The 25,065-nt window shown below is 40.5% G+C and overlaps 1 protein-coding gene across 1 annotated transcript in view; it reads right to left on the bottom strand.

The window, feature by feature from the left end:
• Window positions 1-7,107: 7,107 nt before the first annotated feature.
• LOC126234319 (polypeptide N-acetylgalactosaminyltransferase 1-like) overlaps window positions 7,108-25,065 on the bottom strand; it is a 402,153-nt gene continuing 384,195 nt past the window's right edge. The window contains exons 11-12 of the mRNA XM_049943004.1: window positions 23,938-24,222; window positions 7,108-7,494 (exon numbers count right to left, since the gene is read on the bottom strand). Of these exons, the coding sequence (XP_049798961.1) occupies window positions 7,363-7,494; window positions 23,938-24,222 (417 nt within the window). The 3' untranslated portion in view covers window positions 7,108-7,362. The remainder of the gene's footprint in view (window positions 7,495-23,937; window positions 24,223-25,065) is intronic.

Genomic DNA, 25,065 nt, shown 5'->3' with positions numbered 1-25,065 from the left:
AATTCTCAGATGTACCAATTATCTTACTTTCACAGTAACTTATATACGTAACACACACACACACACACACACACACACACACAAGGTCTGTTCAAAAAATTCCAGAACATAACATAATTTTGTGCCAATGGTGCGTTGGAGCAAGACACAGTTGACATCCCTGCACACGCCTGCATTTAATGTGTAACTGCTGGAAGTTTCATTGTTGTATGCCTGTTAGTTATTGTTCAGTGCTGTATCGAGTAGAACGTTGCGTCGCACCGTTTGCGATTTTCTAGACGGCAGAGTCAGAGGAGCAATGCATGTGCATTAAATTTTTTGTGAAACTCAAGGAAATCTCTACAGACACACACCAAATGATGCAGAAAGTCCATAGTGATGAGTGCTTAAGTGGCACTCGGTATTACAAATGGTTCACACTGTTTAAAAATGGTCAGATGCAAGGTAAAGATGATCCATATTCATGACACTCTTCCACATCACCGACAATGCTTACGTCAGGAACGTCAATAAAATTGTGCATGCCAATTAAAGAGTGACTGACAGAGATTGGAGAAGAATGTAAGATTTCAGTTGGATCATGTCGTGAAATTCTGCCACAGCGTATTGAAAAGCATCTTGTTGCTACCAAGTTTGTCCCTCTGTTCACGAGTCAAGACAAGAAAGATCTTCGCCTCTCAATCTGTGAAGAGATTTTGGATTACACATATGAGAAAGATATGTTCCTTAAGAGAATCATAACCGGTGATGAGACGTGGGTCTACAGTCATGATGTTGAGGCCAAGGTTCAGTCTTCATAATGGGTCAGGAAAGGTCCTACAAGCTTGTCAGGTCAGGTCAAATGTCAAAGCCATGCTAATAGTTTCTTTTGTCTTTGAAGGATTAGTTTATCATGAGTTCATGCCACAGGGACAGACTGTTAATCAATGGTACTATGGGGGCATGTTGCGACACCTGCGAGAAAATGTGAGAAGGAAACGGCCTGAAATGTGGTGAGACCATTCAAAATCCCTGTTGGTGCATGACTATTGCACAGGAAGCAAAGTTGCTGTGCTGTCTCATCCTCTGTACTCTGAAGACCTGGCACCTATGGACTTTTCTTTTTTCTTTCCAAAATTGAAAACCCTGTTGAAAGGACAATGGTTTGCAACGATAGAAGAGAGAAAAGAAAACTCAGATGGCACTTTGTGCGATCAGCAAGATGTGTACCAAGACTGCTTCCAGAAGTGGCAATGGCATCGGGTCCTATGATGAATGGAGTGTATTTTGAAGGAGGTAATGCACAAGTGAAAGGTAAGTGCAGAAAAATTTGTGGACAAGGTTGTGGAATTTTTTGAACATACCTTGTATAACGAAAATTTTACCAATAGATGGTGCTGTAAGCTAAAAATTACAGATGAATTGCAATATGGTGGCTATGATTTGAGTTCCACATTACATTATCGGTACTGTTCAGTATGCTTGACTGCACAAGTTCAGCAGTCAACAATTGTGGCACTGTTAGTTACATAAGTCTATACACCATGGCTAAGTCCACATCACATGCAAAAAGTTGTCATGAGGCCAAAATCTGCATAAAAAGCAAAATTACATCGGTTTCTAATTGAAGTGATACTGGTGCAAGGCATGTTCAATATGCTGTCCACCGTTTTCTGCCAGAAGTCAAAATCGTTAAACAGCATGTTCCACAACGGATTGGAGTGTCTCAGGGGTCACATTCAGGCTGCATTGTGTAATGCATGCATTCAGTACAGCCAAGTTCGTAATTGGAGCACAGAACACATCATTCAGATAGCCACACAGCCAGAAGTTGCATGGATTAAGATTGGGTGAGCTGGACGGCCAGGCTGTAGGGAAATGACGGCTGATAATTCTAGCATTTCCAAAATGGCTGCGTAGTGTGTGGAGAAGTGCCACCTTGCATGAAAATAATCCTACCCACACATCCACACTGTCAATGGTTTGAAATGACAGTGGTATGCAAAAGATTCACATAGCACTTACCTGTGATGGTACAGGCAACGGGACCCGCAATACTCACCTTGGAAAATTGCCGCCCTATGATGAATGATGCCATCAACCCACACCACACCACACAGACACCTTTGCATAATAAAGTAGTACCAATTCACGTGTGTGTATGGATTTTCCATTGACCATATTCTGCAATTCTGCATATTGACATGTTCTTGGAGATGGAAATGGGCTTCATCTATCCACAGACTGTTCCATGGTCATTCATTGTCCTATTCCATGTGACCAAGAAATTCCGATGCAGACATTTGTCCTGCTGGCAGGTCAGCAGGGAGCAACTAATAAACATGGGCGGTTTTGTATGGTTAGCAATGCAGGATGTTTCATAGGATTTTATGCACCGTGCTCGCAGGCATTTCCAACGTTCAGACAATTCCCTGTTCAGTGAATTTTTGCACACCACCACTTGACCCATCCTGCAAAGCTGTGACAAGATCTTTGACAGACATTGGATCAACTGCTTTCTTCCCTCTGGCACATTGCACTTCAAAAGAATTTGTCATCAATTTCTCCAGACACTTAGCAGACATCGGACCAATGCAGTTTTTTCACAGCCTTGAGTGTTCGGAACTTCTGCAGGGCTGCTAGCATACCGCCACCCTTCTTGTAAAAGAGTTTCACCAGCAGTGCACAATCTTTCATGGGGACAGTCATGTTGGGCATCTCTGACACAAACTGAGGAACAGCTGTGTGCCATGTGTCTGTTGCTGTGCGTATTCTGACACAGTACCATCCAATGGGTCAAATTTTCATTAATTTTTTTTGTTCCATAATGTTGGCCCCTTAATCAATTACATGCTGTTAAAATTTGACATAATTTTGAGAAGTGGGTCTCTTTCTACAGAGTTTTGAAACTGGAACTTTAATTATGGACACCTAAGTATATGATTACTGATTATCAGAACAGATATGCTGTTCGATAAAATACTTTAAGATGATGGTGCAGCATCTCATTTTAAAAACTGCTTTCAACTTTATGAGCTTGACCAAAAATGTAGTACAGGAATTAAAAAAAAACTGGATATATTCAGGAACAGGTCATAGAAAAAGTGCATGTGATGGGGTAGGGGGTGTCTGTAAACATCTTGCAACAAGATTTTGTCTCTAGCATGAAGCTGTTGATGCTATAAGAGATGCTACTGGATTCGTATGCACTGTATCCGCATTAGTATCAAACATGACACTTAATTCTAAGAAACAAATGTTTTTTTATTATTATTACATTTAATGAAATATATTTAGAAGCAAAAGGAACACCTGGTGTACCTCTAGGAAATGTGGTGGAACTATTGTTGTTAACAGTGTAATATATTTCACACTCAGATTGTTTTCTGATGATGCAGTTGATGTTATACAATTGTAGCAGTTGATATTATACAGTTGTAAAGAAATGTGTGGAGACTTGTAAATGGTCAGTGCTTGGTAAAAGGCAGATAGCTTAACATAACAAAAAAATGTAAAATGCGTATTCAGATGAAAATAACCAATTTTTTTGCTGGAGACAATCACAACCATCAATTCACTCTGCTGATATACAAACATAAAAGCACAAGAAACTATTAACTGTGTACTCGGGGAAGAAAGAGGGGGAGGATTAGAAATGAAGGGTAGATCATTCAGATGGACTCCAAAATGAAAGGAACCCCTCTGTTTTGATAGTGAGGGGAGTCATCTGTGTCCTCATCCTGACACGAGGTGGATCCTCTCATTCTGGGGTCTGTCTAAGTAACGTGCACTTCATTTCTAACGTTCCCTAACCTGTCCCTCTTACCTCCTCTAAGATGGTAAAAGATGGTTCAAAATTCTAAAATAATTGAGTTATCTTCAGGAAGTGCATATACTGAATCCAATTACAATGTTTTCAGTTTATGATAGCAATATTGTTGTTGTGGTGGTCAGTTCAAAGACTGGTTTGATGGTTTCTATGCAAGTTGTAACAGAGCAGTATGGGAGTATCCAGCTTGTTCTTATACCAGGCTTGATGTCAACAATTTTTTTCCTTTGATCTTGTTTTGTTAAGAGTATTTATCTGACAGTGACACAAATAGCTGTATTTTTTTAAAATGTATTTTTCACAGGATAGTTTTCAGACTATTAATGATAACAGTTCATTTGTGTCACATGGAAACATTTTCTTTAAAATTATGTTTGTGATTTACTATACTGAGAAACCAGATGACGGTCAAATTTTCAGTAGGCAATTTCTAAATTAGCATAGCTCATTAGAAAATCCTTTCTCTCCGCTCTCCAACAAATAAAGCTTTTGAAAAAATAATTTATCATTCAAAAATTATTTGTATTCGAAACTTTGGTGTTCTAGAAAATTCCAATCTTAAATAGTGATTATTTCCAAAATTCAGTACCATGGTTCTGTAGCCCGGATTTTTCTGATTCCAAAAATGCCGTTTCACTAAAATAACTTGTTCCCTTGTCAGTTATTCAATTTGGAACATTAAACTTTCTTGAAAGTTTTTGGCGGGCCTTGGAAATAACTGTGAACGTAGAAATCACCCTCATAAAACAACACTAATAATTTGCCATCTTCTAATTACACAGATCATAGTTGAAGACTTGCTCCTTTGCCTATTGCATCTTTATGTATAACAATAATCGAAATTCGTGGAGGGAGCAGTATATAAGACAAGGGAAAGGCAACCACTTACTTATAACTGATTGATACCTGGAGCACAGTAATACAACATAAAACAGCATTCATACTAACCATTGAGCACTAGTTCTTTTTCCAGCTATAGCACATGTATTCACACACACGGCCACCCAAAAATGCACTTTTGTTCACCACTGCAAGACTAACAATAAAGCTTTTGTAGTCAGTCAGCACAGTAATCCCTAAGTATATGAGAGCTGTGAGAATTGATATGTTAGTCCACCACCAGAGAATTTTGTGATATGGTGCTTATGAATTTAATTTGTTTACCTGGATGAAATGTTTAGACTTATACTTGACAAAGCTGGTCATCAGACAGGGAACACTGATTATAAACATAAAGAGATTAAAAATCAATTATTGCAGTGTGGTAAACATTATTTGACATACGTTCATCAGATCCTTTAACAGGTGGAAGGCCATCATCATGGAGACTATGGAGCTACTGAAGGCATAACACCAGGTGATTACATAATCTATCCTTGGCAGACCTCTTCATCTTAGCACAATTACTGTGACTTACAACTGTTTGAACCTGCTTAAGTCTTATGATAGTAGTACTCTGCTAAGAATAAGAAATTTACACATGCACTTGTGACAAAGCAAACTGGGATCTCTTTACTTCCTCTCTTGTTTTGCCATCGGCCTCCTTAAAGTCATTTTAATCTGCTTCCTTAAAGTCATTTTATTTTCATTTTTGCCTAATTTCCATTAACATGCATGAATATAATCTGCATATCCATAAAAGAGAAAGGTCGGCCCTCAGTCTTAAAGAATATAGCACCATGTCTAATTTTGTGCTCAGTTTTGTGTATGTAATTACCTAATTTATTTTGACCATTCCTAGTTAATAGCTTTGTTATAGGGTGAAATCAGTAATTGTTTCATGACTTAGATTCTGTTGTTGACCTACAAATATAAATTCTGTAATAATTATAAACATTTGGAAGTACTTATTTGGCTCCATTTGAAAACATTTTAGCAAAGCCAGCCCTTAATTAATTCCAAAATAATTACCAGGTTTGTCAAAAGTATTGTTTGTATAACTATATCTTAATTTCATTATTTAAACAAATAATTCGGCCTAACGTTTGTGGTAGAAGACTGTTAAAAAGAAGGAATTTTTTGATGTATTCAGTTAATTAAATGAGTTATGCTCCAATTGTAATTTCTGTAACTTAAACACCAAACAATGTATAGTTTCAGTGCCTATTATTGTGAGGATATATAAAGGCCCGAGTTTTGGTCCTAAGCCAGTCAGTCCATGGCTGATTTTCAGAGGGGAATTGTGTACTGTTTGAAGTAACAACAATTCATAAACTTAACAGTGGAATTTGTGTAACACAAATAGGCCATGTGTTAAATCAGTGACAGTGTCTGTTCAATCTGTTTGAGAAATAGTGTCACACGTACCATATTATTCTGCAAGAACTGTGAACTGTGTGGTTAGGTTTTTACTGCTCATATATGTTCAACAGCAAACTATTGTAGCAGGTATGCTTATCTTTGCCTGCAACCTATTAATGAGGCTTATCAAATTTTACCAATAGTGAACTGGCCATATAACTGTGTAATATTGGGGGGTTGTGAACAGTGAAAGTAAAGAATTGTGAAACGCAACTCTCAGCTACATCATTTACAGTAGTCAGTGTTTCACTCCCATTTTTCAGACAGTATGACAATGCAGAATGTCGGCACCGAGCACTATCAATGAAGAAATAAAGCAGGCGAACGTCACACACTCTGTGTTGCCACTATGGTGATTGAATCACCATTTGTCCATAAGAGGAATGGGTACTAATCTACTGCCATGAATTAATGAACCTGTTCTGATTTCATGACCTGTGTGTTGTACAGTTTATTGCTTACTCTTTGTGTAAGAATGAGTTAAAATGGCTGTGAAGAAACAGTCCTGCTTCATGTGAATTAAGGTTAGTGACTCAATTAATGCAGAAAGACCAGAACTCACTACGAATTCTGTGAAATACACGGGCTATGAACGGTAAGTGAAAGAAAAGTGTCAAGAATTACGGAAGGTCTCATGAACATTCACAATTAGGAGAGCAGTGTCAGGACAAGCATTTACTCTTATTTATGGTTCTCTTTCATGGGTTGCATGTTCAGATACCAATAATAAATGAGCTCTGCAATTTTGTAGGTAAACATGAAAGACTTATCATATTTGTAGTTGCCCACGGAATTTTTTTGATTTTTCACCTTACTCTACTAGTATTTCATGATGTTCAGTAACACTGATTTGTTGTTATATCACTAACATATCTTATGAACGCCCTGATATTGCTAAAATGTCTTTCACCTATTTGTAGCTTCCCACCTTTTTGTGTAATAATCCTTCAGTGTGTCTCAATAAGGCAGTATTGTTTTGCAATGAGAAGAAATTATAGTAACTTTTCTTTACATTTATGCATTTCATTTCTTAAAAAAATGTTGATAAAATTGATTCATTTTGCCAACGTCCAGATGTTATCAACAACCAGGAAACATTATTGTATGCCAGTGGGTTGTCATCAGTTTCTGACAAGTACACTTAAAAAATTATTCAATATACACTGTCTGGTGCTCATCAGAGAGAGATCCAGATGAAATGTCTGGGATGAGAAGGCTTGCTTGTTTCCTTCCATTGCAGTTAGTCATCACTGTCACCTCCACGGCATGGATTGTTGTGTCCACTGCTGCTTAGTTCCGCCATCACACTTGGCAGTGACAAGTGACTTTGAATCATCAGACACAGTGAGACAAAGACCACTTGATGGGTGCTCCAGTGCTAGTGTCTGTTGCAACATAGAAAGTAGAAATTAGTCATGTAAGTAAACAAACATTTTTTTTTTTTTGTAAAACAAACTTATAGATCTAGGTGAGATGTACCAAATATATACTGGATTAGTCAATAACAAAAAAGAAAATACTGACTGAATATTCAAATAAAAAGAAGTGTAAAACTAGAGAGACACAAGGTTATGAAGAGATGGAACCTATCAATAAAACATAACTGTGACCTAAAAATATAACAGAGGTCTAGTGAATGAGTATTAAGTTTTTCATTTTAGGAGTCTCTGACTCCTTTGAAATTAACATTAGTAATTTGCAGGAACAAGTTGGTGAATATTCTATTTTAAAATGATAGATCAAAACTGGATGAAATTTTAGAGAAATGTTAAGGATGAGGTGCATGGACAAATGTGAAAATGTTTGCCCAAAAGAGTTTATGAATAAGGAAATGACAATGCAAATGGTTACCGCATAAAGGGTACAACATAAACCAGGATTTGGGGAGAGGGTAGGAAGTATACAAATGATACAGCAGATTTCGGCCTAATGAGTGTCCGAAAAGAAGTGTGTTCTGGAAATCAAATGAAGAGTGCTGTTACTAAAGGCCAGTCCTTGTAATGCATTTCACTCTGAAGTATTGTCTTGCCTAACCTCAGAGGATTTGTATTAACTCTCACGCCAAGCATTTGAGAGAAAAAAACTTTTCAGTTGACAACTAGCTGAGGTACTTGCATAGAGGGGGCACAGAAATTTAAATGACTTTAAATAATATAAGATTAGTAAATTCTTATACTGAGTGGTACAAAGGAAATTGAGAGAGTGTCGTTAAAATTGTTGAATTAACTGAGGAGCTAAAATTTTAAGATTTAGGGTTGAATAAGACCAAAGCAAGGTCCTATGCAAAAAGGGTGTTACTGGGACATAGGTTGTAGTGGGATTGACTAACCAAAAGTTGGAACAAAGTCATTCAAATTAGGCAGCAAATGTCTTGCAGCTAGTGGCAGTTACTTCAAAGAAGAAAAATTAGCACTGTAAGGTGTAAGATACGATGGGCTAGAACAGCTCATATCCAACATATACAACAGCCATATTTAGAGCTAAATGCTGTTCTTTGTTCCCAGTAGAAATCAGCAAAGGGAACTCATACACTTGGGAGAGATCACTTGTGAAATATGTATTCAGAGGCGATAAACTGGTGTAGTGGCTAAAACTAGTATTTTACCACTCTCTTAACTCATAAGCTACCAGTGTGATAGTCTAATAAAGACAAATGTTTCAGTTTTACTTTGTTAAAACCTCGTAGCTGCATAGAAAGTGTCTAGATAAGCTCAAGTACTGTGGTATGAATGGGACAGTCCTCAAATGGTTTAAATCATACCTAACTGGAAGAGTGCAGAAAGTTGAAATAAGCAGTTCACATAATATGCAAAAATCTGGTGATTTCTCAAACTGGGGAACAATCAAGAATGGGGTGCCGCAAGGTTCGGTCTTGGGTCCTCTGCTGTTCTTAATATATATTAATGACTTGCCATTCTATATTCATGAAGATGCAAAGCTGGTATTTTTTGCTGATGATACCAGTATAGCTATCACACCCAACTGACAAGAATTAACTGGTGATATTGTAAACGATGTTTTCAGAAAATCTTTAAGTGGTTCTCTGCAAATGGGCTCTCATTAAACTTTGACAAAACACAGTTCATACAGTTCCACACAGTAAATGGAATGACACCATTAATAAATATAGACTTCGATCAGAAATCGGTAGCGAAGGTAGAATATTCAAAATTTCTAGGTGTGTGCACTGATGAGGGGTGGGTTGAACTGGAAAAAAACACACTGAGGATCTGCTGAAATGTTTGAGTTCAGCTACTTATGCTATTAGGGTCATTTTAAATTTTGGCGATATACATCTGAGTAAATTAGCTTACCACGCCTATTTTCATTCTCTGCTTTCGCATGGAATCATATTCTGAGCTCATCCAAGATCATCGTGCAGACACTTATTTAAAGAGCTAGACATCTTCACTGTAGCCTCACAATATATATATTCACTTATGAAATTTGTTATTAACAATCTGAATGAATTCAAAAGTAATAGCAGTGTACATGGCTACAACACTAGGAGAAAGGATGATCTTCATTACTCAAGGTTAAGTCTAACTTTGGCTCAGAAGGGGGTAAATTATGCTGCCACAAAAGTCTTTGGTCACTTACCTAATAGCATCAAAAGTCTGACAGATAGCCATATAGCATTTAAAAGGAAATGAAAAGAATTTCTTAATGGCAACTCCTTCTACTCATTAGATGCATTTTTGGATATAGTAAGTGGGTAATTTCTCCAACCCCCACAAATAAATAAATAAATAAATTAAGTGTCATGTAATATTTTGTGTAATGTAATAACCTGACAAATTCCACATCATTATGAAGTGTCGTATTCATGATCTATGGAACAAGTACTAATCTAATCTAATCTATAATCTTCCTGGGGCACCTACAAACCCAATAAGTTAACTGTAAAATGCAGTTATCACCAATACAGATAGCATGGTGTGCAATTTCACACATATACCACATTCTATGCACCACTAGATTTTCAACCTACTTCCATTGCCTAACTTTGAAATCCATTCCAATATATAATCTTTCTTCTAAGATTTGCTTTCTAAGCCTCATCTTGATTCTCTTTAGACCGTACAGCTACAAACAGGCCTCACCTTATTGATGATGCCCGTACAGAGATAGGAGTTAGTGATCATGACATCATAGTGAGAATGGTTACCAAAGTTAATAAATCCATCAAGGAGGCTATGAGAGCATGTATGCTGCTACAAGCAGATAGGCAGTTGTAGCATCCTATTTACACAATCAGTGGCCATCATTTAGTTCGAATAGGGGGACTATGGACAAAGTTTAAACTGACTGTCAATCCTGCTGTGGGGAAATATGTGCCCAGTAAGTGAATTAAGGACTGAAAAGATCCTAGGTGATTTATAACAAAATTCAGGAAATGTTGAGGAAACAGAGACTGTTGCATTCTCAGTTCAAAACAGAATGCGGAAATGTTGAGAGGCAAAAGTTAGTAGTACTTGCTGAGAACCCAAGAAAATTCTGGTCCTGCATAAATTCAGTAAATGGGTTGAAGGCTTCTGTCCAGTCACTCATCGCCAGTTGGTGTGGCAATAAAAACCAGTGAAAGGAAAGCTGAAATTTATAATTTTGTGTTGAAAAAATCGTTCACACAGGGGGACAGCACAGACAGACCATAGTTTAACCATCACATGACTGTCGTATGGCCCAAGCATCAAGAAGCAGCTGAAAGAGTTGAAATTAAACGTCTTGCCAGGCCTGGGTAAAATTTCATTTCAGTTGTGCAAAGCTACTCTTCGGCATGGGCTTTTTGTCTTGCCTTTACCATAAATCTCTCACCAAGTGTGAAGTCCCAAGCAACTGGAAAAAAGCGCAGGTAACTTCTGTGTCTAGGGAGGGTACAAGATTGGACCCGCAAAATTACACACCGATATCCTTAACATGGGTTTGCTGCAGAATTCCCGAACATATTCTCAGTCTGAATATGATATATTTCCTTGAAAAAGGAACGTTCTGTCTACAAATCAGTGTGGCTTTAGAAAGCTCAACTGCATTAGCTTGCATTTTTCTACATTTAGAGGAAGCTACCATTCATCACATCAAATAGAAATTCTATATAAGTCATCCTGTATCCTCAAATAATCACTGAAAGACAATTACTTCCTGTTCATTGTGGTGTTATCAGCAAACATTCACAAAGTGCTGCTCTCCCTATAGAGAACAGGAGCAGTCCTTTCACACTTCCATTGCTGCATTCCTGATGATTCTTTCCTTTTTGCTATCCTTCCCCTTTCCCCAACCCTCCATCTAATCACCCGACTGCACCTAGCTGCCCTACCCTCTCTCCACCTCATCCCTGTTTGCTTCCACAAGCAGCACTTTACCGTTCCCCACCCCTACCTTGCTATCCCTCCCCCTCTCCACCTCACCCCAGCCTCCTTACCCCCACCACCAGTTTGCCTCTCCCATCATGCACTGCTGCAGTCTGGCTGTGGTCTCGGTGTGTGTGTGTGTGTGTGTGTGTGTGTGTGTGTGTGTGTGTGTGTGTGTGTGTGTGTGTGTGTTACTGGCCAGAAGTTCACATTCTGACAGTCTTTTTGTTGTGCCTATCTGTGACCCAACAACTCCACTATATTGCGAGTAGCAACTACCCTTTTCGTAATATTGTTATAATCCATCTTGGATTTTCCATTGTTTGAAGTATTTCATTTGTCATCCATTGGTTTTTCACAGTTACCTTCCTTGTACCTATGTTTTTCTCTCCATCTTCTGCAATTTCCCTTTTGAGAGATGTCCATTCCTCTTCAACTGAACTGCCTACTGAGCTATCCCTTATCACAGTGGCCATAGCCTCAGAGAACTTCAAGAGTATCTGAGTATCTGTGTATTGATTCTTCCCGAGAAGTGTCTTAAACTTCACCCTACTCTTCGTAATTACCAAATTGTGATTCAAGTCTCTATGTACCCCCGGGTACATCTAACAGTCCAATATCTATGATGAATAACTGACAACCTCAGCTGCTGACAGGTGTTGTTGATTTACCTCGATGTGGACAGTTGAAAATGTGTGTCCCGACCGGGACTCGAACCCGGGATCTCCTGCTTACATGGCAGACCCTCTATCCATCTGAGCCATCGATGACACAGATGAATAGCGCGACTGCAGGGACTTATCCCTTGCACGCTTCCCATGAGACTGGGCAAATGTCTATAAGGTACAATACATATGTAGAATTGTGGACAGTTGGGAATGTGAGTCTCACGGGAAGCGTGCAGTCGCGCTATTCATCTGTGTCCTCGGTGGCTCAGATGGATAGAGCATCTGCCATGTAAGCAGGAGATCCCGGGTTCGAGTCCCGGTTGGGGCACACATTTTCAACTGTCCACATCGAGGTAAATCAACAACACCTGTCGGCAGCTGAGGTTGTCAGTTAGTCATCATTTATTCCAGGGAAAAGCTGCACGGTCACCAACAGTAACTATTCTTTCGAGAACAAGTTACTGTCTTCGTATATGTAGTTAAAGGCTACCCAGCCATTGACCTTCGTCTGTGCGAATGCGCACAGGTTGCCCAAACTCTTACAGGAATCGCCAAAGCGTGCGTGAGTAATGAGTGCGTGGGCAAATGTCTATAAGGTACAATACATATGTAAAATTGTGGACAGTTGGGAATGTGAGTCTCACGGGAAGCGTGCAAGGGATAAATCCCTGCAGTCGTGCTCTTCATCTGTGTCCTCGGTGGCTCAGATGGATAGAGCATCTGCCATGTAAGCAGGAGATCCCGGGTTCAAGTCCCGGTCGGGGCACACATTTTCAACTGTCCACATCGAGGTAAATTAATAACACCTGTCAGCAGCTGAGGTTGTCAGTTAGTCATCATTTATTCCAGGGAAAAGCTGCACGATCATCAACAGTAACTGTTCTTTCGAGAACAAGTTACTGTCTTCGTATATATAGTCCAATATCTGCCTGACGAAGATGAAATCTCACTGAAATCTTCTTGTCTTTTCCAAGTATACCTCCTCCTCTTGTGATTCTTGAATGGAGTATTGCTGTTATCATCTGAAATTTATTGCAGAAGTCAAGTCTTCTCCTCTCTCATTCCTACTGCCTAGCCCATATCCTCCCATGATCCTTTCTCTACTCCTTTCCCCATAACTGCATTCCAATCCCCCATGATTATTAGACTTTAATCTCCCTTTGTGTACTGAGTCACCTGTTCAGTACCCTCATCTACTTTCTCTACCTCTCAATCTTCTTCATGAGATGTTGGCACATGTACCAGAACTATCGTTGCCAGTGTTGGTTTGCTGTCGACTCTAATGAGAACAATCCTATCTTTGAACTGTTCACAGTAACTCACTCTCTGCCCTGCCTTCCTACTCATAACAAACCCCACTCCCTTTATCCCATTTTCTGCTGCTGTTGATGTTGCCCTGTACTCGGGTGACCAGAAATCCTCATCATCTTTCCATTTCACTTCTCTGACACCCAATATATCTAGACTGAGCTTTTCCCTTTTCAGATTTTTAAGTTTCCCTACCACATTCAAACTTCTGACATTCCACACCCCAACTCATAGAATGTTATCATTTCATTTGTTATTGAATCTTTTTCTCGTGGTCACCTTTCCCTTGGGAGTCCCCTCCCATAGATCTGAAAGCAGGACTAGTCTGGAATGTTTTGCCAATGGAGAGATCATGATGACACATTTTCAGTTACAGGCTACATGTCCTGTGGATACATGTTATGTTGTCTTTAATGTTGTGGTTTCCATTGCCTTCTGCATTCTTACACCATTTATCACAGCTGATTCTTCTGCCTTTTAGGGGCAGTTTCCCACCCCAAGGGCAAGTGAGTGCCCTGAACCTCTGTGTGCCCCTCCATTCTCTTTGACATGGCTGCTGGCAGAATGGGACGACTTCTTATGCCGTAAGTCTTTTGCTGTCATCGATGATGACTTTTATTCAGATTTTAAGAAGTAGCGGGATTCAAATCCAGGACCAAGATGTTATGATTACTAATGAAAGACGCTGCCATTAGACTAAATGTATGGCTACCAGCTCAGTATTCACCTAGTCGGATGTTGGACACCACCTAAAAACGACATCCAGCCTGGCTGGCACACCGGCGCTGACTCCCCAATCCCCCTAAGTGATGTGGCAACATGTGTGGCTATTCAGTCATGTCAACTTAGTTCCTACAACTTCCACTAATTTTGGTGACTCTGAAGTACAGGTTTCTTAAAAACAAGTGTTCTGTATTCCTACAGGAGCTAATAGTAGTCAAAAATGGAGACAAAAGTTGTATGAACGTTTGTAAGGAAATAAATGCTTGTTGAGATACGGGTCATTCTGTTCTATGATAGCTGTCTGTCATGACTGAAAAGTAATGCCTCCACCTTCATAACTCTTCAAAAGTTGGCAGCATTGGTATGCAGCAGGTACTGGCTTGGTCCGTAGCCTCTTCTCTACAGCTCCAGTTGGCAGGAAGCCTTAGCATTGAATGGTTGTGTTTTTACAGTGTAAAGTATGGAACACTGTGCAGCAGGTCAGTCACTGTGATTTAAGCAACGTGCAGTCACTGAATTCTTGACAGCAGGAGGAGTCACCCCGAAGGAGATTCATCAGAGAATGAAAGCAGTTTATGGTGATTGTATTGATGTGAATACTGTGTGTCATTGGGCGAATAAGTTTAAAGATGTTCAGGTGGGAACATCTGACCTGCATGACAGACAAAGAGTTGAACATCCTATGACAGCAACAATCGAGTTTCACAAGCAAAATGTCGACAGATTGATTCAGGATGATCGTTGTATCACTCAGAGAGAAATTGCAACACAATCAGCATTTCACAAGAACACGTGGCTCACATTATTGCTTTGCTTGGCTATTGGAAGATCTGTGCATGATGGGTACCCCGGATACTGAATCCTGAAATGAAAGCACACGGACTTGAAATTTGCCAGGAACTCTTGTTGCATTATGAGAATGAAGGAGACACTTGCTCCATTCAATCATGGGACATCATTATGCTTTTGATGAAAACGTTGAGAGAACTGTGAGACTGTGGTTGCGGATACAGAGTGTTGACTTCTTCCATGACGGCTTCAGAAAACTTGTTCATCATTGGCAGAAATGTATCCAACTGGCTGGTGATTATGTGGAAAAGGGAATATTAGTAATTAAAGATCACATTCAAAGGATTATTTCTGCATTTGATTTATTAAAATATTCCCACTTGAACCCAATTAACGAAGGTGGAGGCATTACTTTTCATTCAACCCTTGTGTACGTAGTGTTCAGTGTTGTTCTCAAAGAATTGTCATCTTGGGCAAACACTTCTGGCTGCCCTCGAATTTGGTCACACATGCTTCTGTAATGTGCTCACATTGTCAATGGGTGTGAAATACATAAATGCTTTTAAATGTCACTATACATGAAGTTGAGAGAAAGGTTGAGCAAATGGGGAGGCTATGCTACTCGATGTCCTCAACCAATCCATTGCTCATTAAACTCAAAGTAATTTTGCACAAGATGTAAGTGGTGCTCTGCCGTGAATAAACCACAACCATTGTCTTTCTGAGTAGGTGATATGGAATAATGGGACACCATTCCACTATTTTCATTGTTTACAATCAGCTGAATAACTAACTTCGTTCCGATGCCAGCAAAATTTCCAAATGACAGGTATAAAATCGCTGAAGCAGGAGACTGTTCTGAATGCTATGTATGTCAGCAATGCAGTTAGTGGAGTACTATATGCACAATGTATGGAAATTGAAAGTGAATATAGCATTACAAATGCCTGCAACTTTTTAATACATAGTGATCCAGTGGTAAGAATTATAGAGAATGTAAAAGAGAGTTTAAAAATTTTTTTAAAAAATCTTGAAAATCAGGTGCAGAGATCTATGGGCAAGAGCAGAACACAGCTTCTTCAGGTTCAGTATGAACGATTCAAAGGTTTTGAAGACATTGATTTAAAAATGTATCAGCTTCCGGTTCATTGCACTTAAGCAGTGCTTCACGTTTGAAACTTTTACATTCTTTGCAATTCTTAACTATGTATCATGAGACATTAAATAGCTATAGTGACTTGTAGTTGTTATGCACATTTTGAGTTGCCCTGCATAACATGTCATTTTTTGGTGATGCTGGAAACATAAGCATGTGATTGTTGCCTAGCTAGTGGGCTGCTGTGGGACAGGTATTGCACGGCAAGCAGCAAATGAGAATACACATTGCATTCACAATGCCTACTACAATGCTGCAGGCAGCTGTATTGTTTTCTAACTGAAGGTGCCAACAGGTCAAAACAATACATGGCAACATGAAGTCATCTGGCTTCCACAGATTCCTCTGCTCCCAAGTTACGTTGCACATATAGTAACAATGAAGAAAAATAAAACCAATAAGAAATGAGCAATGGATGTCGACACAAAGGGAGCCTACACCACTAAGCAGTGACACAAATGAAAGGGCCCATTGGTCAACTAGTAATTTTGGGAAAATTGTTTTAGGACTTTATTTTTGAGTTTGGACCAGTTCTGTCACCCATAAAAACAGGCTTAGACCCAGGACTCGATTCCAGGGGACATCAAAGTGTGTTCATGGTTTAGGATAATTTTCCAAATATGCTTCATATTCTACGTCTCTTTTGGGGCGGGTGGCAGGTGGGGATACCCTCTCCAAAGTGTTTCTGTTGTTAGTAAGTGTGTACGCTACTATCACTGTGGATTGTTGATGTCCCACAGTGATTTCCTCCACTCTCTCACCATAGCTGCCTAGGATTTTAATAACAGTAATAGGTACTTTCACACAATAATAATAAATTAATGATATGTGTGTGTCACTGCTTACTAAATCAGTATAGCATAATATCAGGAGAAAGCAAATCAGAGGAATACATCACTGGAAAAATTGCGAAATACGTACCATGCAATCAATTTAACAACTTTGAAACCATCATAATTTAAACAATATAAAATCACTGTGCATACTCAGCATTATCAGTATTTTACTTAGGACTACATTTATCAAAACAAGTCTGTGTATTACAGTTCTGGAAGTGTGTGAATGGAGGGCATAGTATTTGTTTTGGTCATTTCTGTCTAAATTTGGAAACAGTCATTGTCTCTGACATTTGTTTCCTCAATGCAAGATTTTTCCCCTTTCTGTTTTACCGCAGTTAACTTCCTGTTGAGTTCGTTCTAGGCAGTAGGCATGCTCAGCCTTTGAATGGAACATTCTCTGCAACTAGTCAGGCTGAAGCACTGTTCACATGTGCTATCTTCCAGGGAAAGAACTAGAATGTACAATTCCTTGCTATTTTTGAGACTCTTACTTTTCATCCTCCACTATTCTCCATGAATTTCACAGTTTTAAACTTGTGGCTGAGTTTACATCCCAAGAGTGAAACATGCCAGGTGTTCAGTGACTATTTGGGCAGCCATATCAACATATTCCACAGGCCCCATGGTTACTCTGTAAGAGGATCTATGTGACCATTTTGTTAGATCAGGTCCATCCCATGGTAAATTATTTGTTCCCCAGTGGTGATGCTGTGTTCCAAGACAGCAGATCCTCTTATAACACAGCTCACATTGTCCAGGATCGGTTTTGTGACCACGAGGATGAGTTATTGCATCTTCCCTGCCAACCACAGTCACGATATCCCAATGCTATAGATCCTTTGTGGTCTACTTTTGAAAGAGGGGTGCACGATTGCTATCCACCTCATTCATCATTATCTGAACTTTCCACTACTTTGCAGGAAGAATGGTACAAGATACCATTGAAAACCACACGGAACCTATATTTATACATTCTGAGATGCCTGGAAGCTGTTTTTTTTATTTGTTAATGAGTAGCCCTACTTTACTTGCTGCCAGGATGACCCTTTTGCACATATCTCCAAGATCTTCTCCACTCTCACTAAGAAAAGGGAATTATCCAAATCAGAAAGTAATCTGTAGATATGATGCACATTTACAGCCAAACAAATGATTACAGTTTTAGAAAAATTGGATGATTCATTCAAGAGAAAGAGCTTTACAAATTGAACAAGTCAATAATGCATTGGTCTGCCTCTGGCCCTTGTGCAAGCAGTTATTTGGCTTGCATTGATTGTTAGATGTCCTCCTGATGGATATTGTGACAGATTGTGTCCAATTGGCACGATAGATCATCAAAATCCTGAGATGCTTTGAGGGCCCTGCCAATAACGCTCCAAACATTCTCAATTGGGGAGACATCCAGCGACCTTACTGGTGAAGACAGGGTCTGGCAGGCACAAAGACAAGCAGTAGAAACTCTAGCTGTTTGCAGATGGCATTATGTCACTGAAATGTAAGCTCAGGATGGCTTGTGCCTCCAGACACGCCTTTGGCCTCGTTGACTGAGGTAGAACTGTCTTTAGTGATGAGTAGACCGCGGATTTTAGGTAAAAACCTAAGTTGTTCCTGAGTTCCTATTTGCAAAAAAATTTGTACTTATGAGTTTCATGACTATTTACACTTAGTAGCGTTAATTCTATAGGACCTAAAAAAGCTTATTTCGACGTTAGTGCCTATTTTTGCCTATTTCGGCTTTAATATCCTAAAAAGTGCCTATTTCATCATATAAGACAGTGGCTCCAAGTTTTTCCACACTATACGACAGATGGAAAAAAATATTTTCTGCCCAGCGTGCAGCAAGGTGGCTAGCTGATATGCGCTCATGCTTCGTATTTGCCTAACATTTCGGTCTTTTTTTTATTTTTTACGTAGCTATCCCAGTTAATACCAAGTACTCTTTATAGGTGTTTTATTATTCATATGTAAAAAATAGATCACGGATCTTTAGGTTAAAACCTATTTTTTTTTCCTAAGCCCCAATTTGCATATAAGTTGGTACTTATGCGATTCATGACTAACTAAACTGAATACCGTTAGTTCTATAGGACCTAAAAGTGCGTATTTCGACGTTGACGCCTAATTTTGCCTATTTCGGCATCAAAATCCTAAAAAGTACCTATTTCGTTAATCTGACATATAGTTCTTGTGTTTTCAAAGATTAGAAAAGGAAGTAAACTTAGGGCTTTACGTCTCGTCGAAGGCGAAGGTCGTTAGAGACTTTTTACAATTCCTTTGCTTGCCTTACTACCAACAGCACTCGGCACGGTTGAATGGTCATCCATCCAATTACGCGCCGAGCGCGACAGTGCTTAACTTCGGTAAGCGAATGGGAAGCGGTCAAAGATTTGAGTTACACATTAGAATAGAACGTGGGAGTACTAAATGTTATATTTGAAAATATTTAGTTCGTAGGATTCAGACCAGCTGTGTATTTTCGCAAAGAACCGGTTTCATAGGTCTTAAGCTGAGCACGGATTAAAAAATCACAATGTTAATCGTAGACGCCCTCTACAGCTAAATTACTGCCCTTCGCGCATTTTCTCGCTGCTGTCTACAGGCAGTCCTCTCAAACTACTTTGTTTCCTGAAAGATATTATACGTGAATTTTCCGGTTCGAAAAATAATTTGCCAGTAGTGAGATGTTTTCATCTGAAGCACCGGTAGATTCCATTCGCTTGTTCAGAAGGGGCGGCCATCTGTCAGGTGCCATATGTCCAGCAACGAGTACGGTACTTCCCCTACCGCTCCCATGCACCGCAGTAAAAAAAAAGGGGGGGGGTCATTGTTCACTTTTTCCCAGCGAAAACAAATCAGTACATTGTGTAGCGACCGACTGTTAAGTGTTACTGACGTTCCAAGTGCAAAATAAATTCTAGTTTCTGTATGAGAATACTACGCCATGCCGAAAACAGCTAGTTCAAAGTCTACTCATATAAGGCAGTGGCTGCAAGATTTTCCGCATTATACAACAGATGCGAAAATTATTTTCTGCCAAGCATGCAACAAGGTGGTTAGTTGATGTTTTTCTTAGACTTCTTATTTTCCTGTCACTTAGGATTCTTTTTTATCGCTATCCTTTAGTAATACGAAATACTCTTTATATGCGATTCTAAACTGCATTTCCCTTTTCTCTCGTATTAGGTTTCGAGTGTTAAGAAATCTCACTTAACTCAGCATGCAGATGGAATCCCACATAAAGCTAATGTTGAACGAAAGTCAAAATTGAAGCAAACTCTTTTAACCAATAAATCTGGTGAATCCTCCGGAAAAAAACAAGTTCTGCAGTGATTTGTGTCATGCACTTGTGGCAGCTAACATCCCCTTTCAGAAACTAGAAAACCCTATTTTCAGAGGTTTTCTTGAGAAGTACTGCCATCAGTGTATTCCTGCAGAGTCAACTTTACGTAAGAATTATGTGGATTCAGCTTACATCCGAGAAGATGTTGGAGAATCTTGTATACGGATTTCTGTGGATGAAACTTCTGACAGTCTTGGCCATTACATTGCAAACCTGATTATTGGCAAGCTAGATCCAGATGCTCCATCCAGGGCTCATTTGATTTACTCAAAAACTAACCAACAAACAATAGCACAGTTTGTGAACAATGGGCTTAAGGTGCTATACCCAAACGGAGTGGATGAGAATAAGGTGCTTCTGGCCGTCGCTGATGCTGCTGCATATATGATAGCAGCGTTTCAACTATTAAAAGTATTCTACCCATTGATGCTGCACGTAACTTGCGTAGTGCATGGGATCAACCGCATAGCAGAGCACGTAAGGCTACAATTTCCTAAAGTAAATAAAGTAATATCTATGGTGAAGAAAATTTTTGTAAGGCACCTTCAAGAATACAGGCATTCAAAGAACAGCTTCCAGATGTCCCATTGCCACCAGAGCCTGTTGTCACCTGCTGGGGCACGTGGCTGATAGCAGCAGAATACTATGGTATGCATCTCTCAGCTGTCCAGAAGGTGGTTGAAAATATACCGGAGGATACTGCATCCGTAACTGCAGCACTGGAGTTACTGAAAGATTCTTCTTTAAAACGGGACTTATCTTACATTAGGGCCCACTACACATTTATGGCAAAAATTATTTCACAATTAGAAGGCTCAGGGAGACCTATCTACGACAATATTTCTTTGCTTGAAGAAGTCAAAATGAAAATTAATGCAGCGCCAGGTGAAGTAGGGGAAAAAGTACGGGCAGAAATGCAAACGGTTTTGCAGAAGAATACTGGCCTGAAGGAGTTGTGTGCAGCTGCCGACATACTTAATGAAAAATCCAGCACTCCTGACTGCAACATTCCTGTCCAACATGTGCCGAAAATGAAGTACGCCCCTGTCACATGTGTTGATATAGAACGTTCTTTTTCAGCGTATAAATTGATTCTGACTGACAAACGCCACAGCTTTTCACCAGAAAAGATTTTGGTTATTTATTGTGAAGCAAACTATGGTCAGAATATGTGAAACTACGAATGTATTAATTAAACCATTGCCACATTTTTTTATGGAGATCTTTATCTTGCAGGAACTCAAAAATATTTGGAGTTATGTTCAACATTAATGTTGTAGATTGTTGTGCTCTGTAACTATGTAAATATTCATTCTCCTTGTTTTAATGACTAATAAGATGTTCATACTGTCAACACCGTGTACTTTACTTTATTTTTATTTTCTCTGCATCATTTTTATTAGAGCCTATTTTAGGTTTTATATAGCCTAAATGAGCTACTGAAGGAGCCTATTTTAGGTGCCTAAAACACACTTTTTTACGACCTAAAAATCCGTGGTCTAGTGATGAGTCTCGCTTTGAACTGTGACCCAGTGACCAGTTAAGACGTATCTGGAGACGCTATGGATAGCAGTGGAATACCAAACTGACTGTCGCCTGCCATAGTGCTTGACAGACACGACTGATGGTCTGGGGTGCCATTTCTTTACGTAGCAGGACCCCTTTGGTAGTCATCTACGAGACCCTTACAGCACAGCGGCAAGTTGATGATATTCTATGCCCCATTTTGTTGTCCTCCATGACAAGCCATCCTGTGCTGACATTTCAACAAGATAATGGCCGCTCGCACACGGTGAGAGTTTGTACTGCTTCTCAAGCGCTACGTTCGCCAGCAAGGTCGCTGGATCTCTTCCCAACTGAGAACGTTTGGAGCTTTATGGGCAGGGCCCACCAACCATCTCGGAATTTTGACGATCTAACGTGCCAGTCGGTCAGAATTATGCACGATCTTAGGAGGACATCCACATCTTTTGTCAGTCAAGCCAAGCTGAGTAATCGCTTGCGTAAAGGGCAGAGATGGACGAACACATTACTAAGCTGCAGAACTATAGACCTATATCTCTAACGTCTATCAGTTGTAGAATTTTGGAACACGTATTATGTTCGAGTATAATGACTTTTCTGGAGACTAGAAAACTACTCTGTCGGAATCTCTGGGTTTCGAAAACGACGATCGTGTGAAACCCAGCTCGCGCTATTCGTCCACGAGACTCAGAGGGCCATAGACACGGGTTCTCAGGTAGATGCCGTGTTTCTTGACTTCCGCAAGGCGTTCGATACAGTTCCCCACAGTCGTTTAATGAACAAAGTAAGAGCATATGGACTATCAGACCAATTGTGTGATTGGATTGAAGAGTTCCTAGATAACAGAATGCAGCATGTCATTCTCAATGGAGAGAAGTCTTCCGAAGTAAGAGTGATTTCAGGTGTGCCACAGGGGAGTGTCGTAGGACAGTTGCTATTCACAATATATATAAATGACCTTGTGGATGACATCGGAAGTTCACTGAGACTTTTTGCGGATGATGCTGTGGTATATCTAGAGGTTGTAGCGATGGAAGATTGTGCTGGAGTGCAGGAGGATCTGCGGCGCATTGATGCATGGTGCAGGGAATGGCAATTGAATCTCAATGTAGAAAAGTGTAATGTGCCGCAAATACATAGAAAGATAGATCCCAAATCATTTAGCTACAATATAGCAGGTCAGCAACTGGAAGCAGTTAATTCCATAAATTATCTGGGAGTACGCATTAGGAGTGATTTAAAATGGAATGATCATATGAAATTGATCGTCGGTAAAGCAAATGCAAGACTGAGATTCATTGGAAGAATCCTAAGGAAATGCAATCCGAAAACAAAGGAAGTAGGTTACAGTACGCTTGTTCGCCCACTGCTTGAATATTGCTCCGCAGTGTGGGATCCGTACCAGATAGGTTTGATAGAAGAGATAGAGAAGATCCAACGGAGAGCAGTGCGCTTCGTTACCGGATCATTTAGTAATCGCAAAAGCGTTACGGAGATGACAGATAAACTCCAGTGGAAGACTCTGCAGGAGAGACGCTCAGTAGCTCGGTACGGGCTTTTGTTGAAGTTTCGAGAACATACCTTCACCGAGGAATCAAGCAGTATATTGCTCCCTCCTACGTATATCTCGCGAAGAGACCATGAGGATAAAATCAGAGAGATTAGAGCCCACACAGAGGCATACCGACAATCCTTCTTTCCACGAACAATACGAGACTGGAATAGAAGGGAGAACCGATTGAGGTACTCAAGGTACCCTCCGCCACACACCGTCAGGTGGCTTGCGGAGTATGGATGTAGATGTAGAACTTTTGAATAAATCATACAGTAATCATTGTCGGTAAATGTACATCAAGTCAGCCAATTTCCGTCCCATTCGGGTAATTCTTTCATGGTGCGTCTTTTTTTTGTGTCTTAAGAGTGTACAAATGGTTTTGATAAATTGACCACTGGATGTTTATGAGCCCCGTGGTCCTCCACTTGCATGCACACCTATGTAAGAATGTGGGGGCACTTTGAAAAAACATCGTATAATCTTCTGCAGACTTGTTTGAGCTGAGGTCGTTTTAGTGGCATGTCTTACTGGACTGAAAGGAAAATCTAGGGGGAAGAGGGAAGGAGAGGCAGACGCACCTTCTGGCTGTACCGCCACCGCTGGCGGCTCAGACCGGAGCAGGCGGCGAGCGCTACGACGGCGAGGGCGCGCTGCGGCCTCTCGGGCGCCTCCAGGCAGAGCGCCTCGTCCGTGGCGAGCGGCCCGGGTTCGGAGCCCGGCCGCGGCATCACGAAGGCGGCCAGCAGGTGCGCGCGCGGGCTGCCGCCCCCGCAAGGCCCCAGCGACGCGGGGCCGGCCGGCTGGTTGACGCTGGGACGTGGCGCCGGCCGCCGCGCACACAGACCGGACTCCTGGTGCACCAGCTGCCGGCAGGACACCAGCACACGTCACAAAGGAGGTTGCGTTGCAAGCAAATACGACTGAAAATTCATACAAACTTATTAGTACAGGTTGTCAGGCACTCTCTCGACTTCATTTCGTAGGAGTCCGCCCCCGGTAGCTGAGTGGTCAGCGCGACAGAATGTCAATCCTAAGGGCCCGGGTTCGATTCCCGGCTGGGTCGGAGATTTTCTCCACTCAGGAACTGGGTGTTATGTTGTCCTAATCAGACTCACAGAACCCTACTTGGAATGAGTCCTCACCAATTAGGATTTCTGAAAGGAAAAAGCATTGATGATGCAATAAACAGAGCTCTAGAAATTACACAAAACACAGACAAAACATACTCTTTGGCAATCATGATCGACATCGCAGGAGCATTTGACAACCTGTGTTGGCCAGCACTGTTTCTGAGGTTACGCCAGATGGCAGTAACCGCAGCCCTACACAACAGTTTATTAGACTACTGCAGGGACAGAATAGTGGAATGGCGTGTGGGCAACCGGAAGGTAATAAGGAAAATTATCTAAGGGTGTCCGCGGGGATCGATCTGTGAGCCCATCTTCTGGGACATAATTTTTGAACCCCTCCTTCAACTGCTGGATGGGGATATGAGGACAGACGGAGCTGTCGCTTATGCAGATGACCTACTGGTGGTCATTACAGCAAATACCAGAGCCCAGCTAGAGGAGAGGGCGAGTGGCGCACTGCAAACAATAACACAATGGTGCAACACAAACAAGCTGAAGATGTTGTTGTTGTTGTTGTTGTTGTTGTGGTCTTCAGTCCCGAGACTGGTTTGATGCAGCTCTCCATGCTACTCTATC

Source organism: Schistocerca nitens, chromosome 2 (genome assembly GCF_023898315.1).
Source record: "Schistocerca nitens isolate TAMUIC-IGC-003100 chromosome 2, iqSchNite1.1, whole genome shotgun sequence".
In the NCBI taxonomy this organism is placed as follows: Eukaryota; Metazoa; Arthropoda; class Insecta; order Orthoptera; family Acrididae; genus Schistocerca; species Schistocerca nitens.
The sequence above is the reverse complement of the archived record's forward strand: the minus strand, read 5'-3'. Positions and strand labels throughout refer to the sequence as shown.